Raw genomic sequence first — 5,909 nt, 5'->3', positions numbered from 1 at the left:
CTGCCGGACGCTGCCCTCCCCTCCTCTCCCTGCCGGCAGTGACCGGTGCTGCCTGGCACACCTGTCGGCACAGACGGGGAAAAAAATCCCTCCCCAGGAAGATGCCGTGCCACCGCAACCCACGTGGCAAGAGCATTTCCACAGCAAGTTCCTAAAAAAATCCCTCCCCAGGGAGATGCCGTGCCACCGCAACCCACGCGGCAAGAGCATTTCCACAGCAAGTTCCTCTCGTGCACAGTCCCACGCCCTGAAAGGTCTCGGGGGGTGTACGAGGGACTGTTTCCTATGGGGGTGGGGGGCTGGGGGGGTGTGTGTGCGCGTATGCTGGTGCAGAGGTGTGGTTTTGCGTCTTGCCTAAATTTAGCCGATGTAAGGAAATAGGACTGGAGAGCTCTGGTTCAGAGCACGGCTCCGTCTGCCCGCTGTCCTGCCTCCTGCTCATGGCAGCGCGCAGCAGAGCCTCCGGCCTCGGCTCCAGTCGCTCCGAGCTTTCCTTCTGAATGTGAAGGCAAGGTTGGTGTTGTGCTATGCGTCATTTTGCATTTATTTACACTGAATTTCATCGGTAGTTTTGCATGATGAGAGCATCTTCCAGAAAGTTAGCTTAGGTCTGGAAGTCTCTCTCTGCCACCTTGCCATTGCCGATTGCTACAGGTAATGGTTCTGCCCATTAGAAAGTGGGATATCTGTCTAATTTGACTGTTATTGGTCACTTCCTGATCTTACAAAGATTGAATTTACATTGTTCTTTTTCTTTTTGGAAAGAAGATGATGTGAATGGGCTGTAAGAACCAGACGAGATGGATGGAGAGCTGCCCTGCGCTGAGGTGGCTGGAGAAGTGTCCTCTGCCATGGAGGATCTGGGAGGAGAGATGCCCTGTGCAGAGGGCGAGACTGAAGGCGACGTGTCCTGTGCTGAGAGCGATGCAGAAGGAGAGATGCCCTGCGCTGAGACCAACGCCAAAGAAAGGGCACCTTGTGCTGAGAGCAGTGTGGAAGGAGAGTTGCCCGGCACTGACAGCGATGGGGAAGAGGAAATGCCTTGTGCTGAGAATGATGCAAAAGGGGAGGCATCTTGCTACGAGAGCGATGGGGAAGAAGCCCCAGATACTGAAATCCCTACTGCTTCAAAGAAAATATCTTCTATTTCTTCTCCCTTGCGGGCAATCATCCGCCTGCGACGCCGATACCGGGTGCAAAAGAAAAGCCGCCTGCGTTTAGAGCTCCCTCAAGAGAAGTCTTCAGAGTTTGTCCATACGAGGCTGCTTCAAAGGCAGCTTTCCCTGAACCGAACTAGCCTGTATAACCCTTCCATGTCCTTCTTTAATCAGACCAGCTTCGAAACGTCCCAGTACTTCACCTTTGACACATCTGTCGAGCAGTATGCTATGAAAAAATGCAGGCGGAAAAAGAATCGAAGGAAATCTAGGATAGTCCTGTATCCGGATAAAACGAAAAGATACCTTCCAACAGAGGAGAAGAGCAAGGCAAAACGCTGCCTCCTCTTGCTCATCGTCATTATCTTCTTCCAGATTCTCAATGCAATAGAGAACCTAGATGATAACCTCCAAAAATATGACCTAGATGGTTTGGAGAAAACAATGCACCGGGAAGTATTTGGGCAGAAGGTTGCTGTGGAAAGGATTATGGAATTACTGAAAGACTATCTGGCTACTCACATACACAACAAGCCTCTAGTAATCTCTTTAAATGGCCCAACAGGAGTTGGGAAGAGTCATGTTGGCTGGCTGCTGGCCAAACATTTTCGTTCTGTCATGGACAATGACTTTGTGCTTCAGTACTTTGTTATCCATCACTGCCCCAGCGGGGTGGCTCCTCTTACTTGTGAAATAGATTTGTCTAAGAAGATTTCTGACATGGTTACAAGAGCCGAAATAGAAGAGAAGACACCATTGTTTATTCTGGATGAGGTTGAACTCATGTCTCCGGTCCTGCTGGATACTCTCAGCCGATTCTTTGAACCCAATCAAACCAATGAGTTCCTCAATGCCATCTACGTTTTAATAAGTAACATAGGAGGAGGTGAAATAACAAAGTTTGTTACCCAGAATGCATCCGCTGAGCTTCTGCATCAGCAAAGGGGAGCTGAAGAACTGCTGAGCATCGTCCAGCCAGTACTGATCAATGTCCACCCTCTCTGGAAGTCTGCAGACATCATTCCATTTGTTCTTCTGGAAAAGACTCACGTCATAAACTGCTTCCTAGAGGAGATGAGGAGGGAAGGGCTGTATCCCGACCAGAAGCATATTGAAAATTTAGCGAGTCAGTTCAGTTACTACACTACAGGGGACAAGCAGTACTCCAGGATGGGCTGCAAGCAGGTTCATAGAATCATAGAACCATAGGAATGGTTTGGGTCGGAAGAGACCTTCAACTTCCAACCCCACTGCCATGGGCGGGGACACCTTCCACTAGAAGAACAGAGGTTGCTCAAAGCCCCATCCAACCTGGCCTTCAACAAGGCTGTGGCCAAAGTCAACCTGCTGGAGTGATTTACTGCAGAGACCAAGTCCTGCTCTCAGGGTTTGCAAAGTTCTGGGCTCATGGAGGAGTACGTGGCAGCAGGCTGTGGTCAAGGTGTCCTTTCTCAGCCCTGCACTGGCTCTGTCCTGGTTGAGGTAGAGGGAGGGCAGCCCGGGCTCCTCTGCAACGTGGTCTCCATTCTCCTCCAGATGCTTCACTTGTTCCTAATGTTCTGTGAATAATGCACAGGCCACGAAGCCCATTAATTAATTGTGAGATGCTTTGTTCCTCACACGCTCATTTGGGATACTTGTCACTAAGGAGTTGTGAGTTTAGAAAAGACGCTGTGGGATGTGAACAGGAGGAGGAAATAGTAACTGGGTTACCGTCCCTGCAGCACACGTAGCTGTGTCTCACTGCTTCTCGTGGCTCACAGTCTTCAGCTCTTTGCTTTTCTTGGTCCCGGCTGGTGGCGTGCCCAGCAGAGACGGTGCTGGATGCCTGGGAGAACCGAGAGAATTTACGGCTCCTCGTCCCCCAAACGCACGGGCTCCGCTTTCTCCAGCTCCTACGTGACTGCATGCTCTGGAGTCCGCCTTTTGGACCTGGTCTGGAGCCGTGGCTTTTCTGAGCTCATACCTGAGCTCACCTTTGGCACCTCCACTGAGATTTCTGCCCTGCAAGCCTGTTTGGGCTCGTCTTGAAGCCTGCTGGGCTGCGCCAGCCAGCACAGAAATAACCGCCGGATTCTTTCAGGGCTGGTGGTGGCAACTGAGAGCTCTTCTGCTTTTTGCTTCTGGGCACGCTTCACCACACTCATTATCTAGAAAGCCTGAAACAGCAAGTGATATATATTAAGCAACACACACTGGAAAAGACGGTTTGGGCTGTCTGGGCCAAGTGCGGTGGGAATCCTGGGCTGGTGCCCTGCCCCGCGAGGTTCTTTGCCATTGAGACCCCGGGGAGGGCATGCTGCCTGGAAGCGCCTCAGGAAAGGCACATGTCCTTGTTTTGAGCAGGCAAACTGAGCAGGTATTTGTGACATTGCTTTTTCAGGTTTTGGTTTTGTGCCTAAATCCTCTTCTACAATTTGCTGTGAATTATCATGTATGTAATCCTGTGGATGTTTGCACTGGTTGTTTGATTTGCCTCTTTCTCATTGTTGGTCTCCAAAGACTTCTGTCACAAACTCCTCCTTCCAGACTTCGGTCACAAATTCCTGCTTCCAGAGCTATTGTCGGGAATAAATCCAAACTATCCTGAATAAAATCATTCAAAGTAGATTTCTTTCATTTGACTGAAATGTGGTTTTCCTCCCAAATTTCTCTTCTGCACCGATGTAGCTGCGTTGCCATGCCTGTGCTTCCCAGTGACTTGAACTGGGGGCAAGGGCTACAGCTTTGCTGTGTATTTTTTGCAGACCACCTCGATGCAATGTGTGTGTGTGTGTGTGTGTGCAGCTCCTCGATGTACGCTCACGGTCAGCCAGACCCCAACCCCACCGTGCAGCAGCGCCCGAAGCTGTGTGCCGCACAGCTCCTCCGTCCCCCAGAGCTGCACAGGGGGGACCAGGCTGGAGATGGGCCAAGTCTGTCCTTGGCTGAGATGATGCTGGGCTGGAAAGCCTGTCCGTGGTTTCTCCTCTTGAAATTATCCAGTGGAGAAGCCTTTTTCTCCTGCAAAACAGCCCGTGAGAGCAGCTGGGCAGAGAGCAGGAAGGGCTCTGAACGAAACCAAGCCACCTTCTAAATGCAGGTGTCCACAAAAAGCAACGTGTGGGAGCTGGTTTCCATAGTTTAGTGAGATTTTACCACCAGGACAGTTAATATGTTTTTATCCTGGGCAAGAAACAGAAACAACTTGAGGACCAGGATTCCTCTCCTCTTCCAGCTGGGAGAGGGACAGAGGTTATTTCTGGTTTCTTCTACCGAGGTCTCTTGTTTCTGGGAGAGGAGCTCAAAGCCCCAGAGCGTGACTGGAGAGGTAAGCGTCACCCACGTCGCCTGGGCTTGGGACCTGAAAATGCCATCAGTGTCTCTCGTGCTGGGCTGCAGGGGTGCTGCTGAAGCAGGGCACCCATGGGTGTTAGAGTGCAGGTGGCTTTTGTCATGGTGTCAGGACAGGCAACGGCACCGATGGCAGTGCTGCCTTCGCAAGGGAGGATTTCAGGCTTCCAAGGGCTATGCAAGGGGTTGTAGGTACTGTGGGGTTGTTTTGGAGGGGATTTAGACTTGGTTTTGGATGTCTGCCCTTGCAGTCTACCCACAGGGTTTACTTGTGCCAGAGGTCCCTGGGTGCTTCTGCACCAACCGTCACCCCGTGCAAAAGGGGAGGGTGACTTCGAGTGCAGCTGAGCATCTGCAGAGCTTGTCTTCACCCCGCTGAGCTTCACCTGCCCTAAACCAGAGGTCCCAACCCTGCCCCAAGCGAGCTGCCTGAGTGTTGCTGAGGCACCAGCCCATGCCTTCATATCTTCCACGAGCTGTGTGGCTCTTGGCTCACCGTGAGCAGCTCAGCACCCTTAGGCTCAGCAGTGTAGGGCCCCTCAGGCCTCTGCTCGGGGAGATCAGGGACATATTGTGCTGTCTTGCCTCCCCCTCCATCGCACCCCACTTCTGCACATCAGCTCCCTCCCAAAGCAAAGCTGTCCCGACTATTTTGCAAAAGGCATGGGATGCACAGGTGCCTTGTGCACCCTGAAGACCTGCCAAGGTCTTTGCCTCCCACAAAGCTCCTCTCAGTGCTAAGAAGTGGGGCTCAGCTTTCTGTTGCATGAAGACCACCTCATCCCTTGGCCAGTGCTGGAGAGGACAATCTGGCCGGTGCTGTAGAGATGTGCCAGCCCTCCCCGCGCTCCCAGCCCACATGGCAGTTTGTACCTCTGGAGGCCTTCGTCAAAAAGCACAGCAACCTCCAGGACTTCCCCTGCCAGAAGATAAGGATGTCTGGCCAGGTTGTGCCCAATCCCAACTTGCCCCAGGACTTGGATCCCAGCTCAAATGGCTCTTCAGGTTGTCCTCAACCCCAGTTTCCCCCAGTATCCCACCTTAGACATCTGTCCATACTGTCCCCAGCCCCAAGCTGCCCTGAGATCCTCTGCAAAGCCACCAGCCCTGCCAGGCACTTTGAGGCAGTGGAACTGGGACATGGGCGATCCATGGTGCTGAGCACCAGGAGCCTGATGGCTCGTATCGCGATGCCGAGTGCAAAGGAAGCTGGTCTAAGGGAAAGGAACAGCTAAGGAGAACTAAATCTCATAGTCTCCCATAATGGCTGTTCCAGGACTGCTGAGGTTCTCCGCCCTCGCTCGGCACAGGAGCGCTCTGATGCTGCCTCAGAGCCAGGAGAACCTCTCCGAGGAGTTGCTCATCACGATAGCTGCTCCCACACGTACCTGGCCAAGCCCACACCAGCTGAAGGGCCGG

The 5,909-nt window shown here is 52.5% G+C and overlaps 1 protein-coding gene across 1 annotated transcript; it reads left to right on the top strand.

Moving 5' to 3' along the window:
• Window positions 1–800: 800 nt before the first annotated feature.
• TOR4A (torsin family 4, member A) lies at window positions 801–2,513 on the top strand. Its single transcript, XM_009702241.1, has 2 exons — window positions 801–2,342; window positions 2,484–2,513. The coding sequence occupies exons 1-2, from the start codon at window positions 801–803 to the stop codon at window positions 2,511–2,513; spliced, it is 1,572 nt and encodes a 523-aa protein (XP_009700543.1).
• The last annotated feature ends 3,396 nt before the right edge of the window (window positions 2,514–5,909 follow it).

The sequence above is a fragment of the Cariama cristata genome, unplaced genomic scaffold (assembly GCF_000690535.1).
Source record: "Cariama cristata isolate BGI_N322 unplaced genomic scaffold, ASM69053v1 scaffold34296, whole genome shotgun sequence".
In the NCBI taxonomy this organism is placed as follows: Eukaryota; Metazoa; Chordata; class Aves; order Cariamiformes; family Cariamidae; genus Cariama; species Cariama cristata.
The sequence above is the reverse complement of the archived record's forward strand: the minus strand, read 5'-3'. Positions and strand labels throughout refer to the sequence as shown.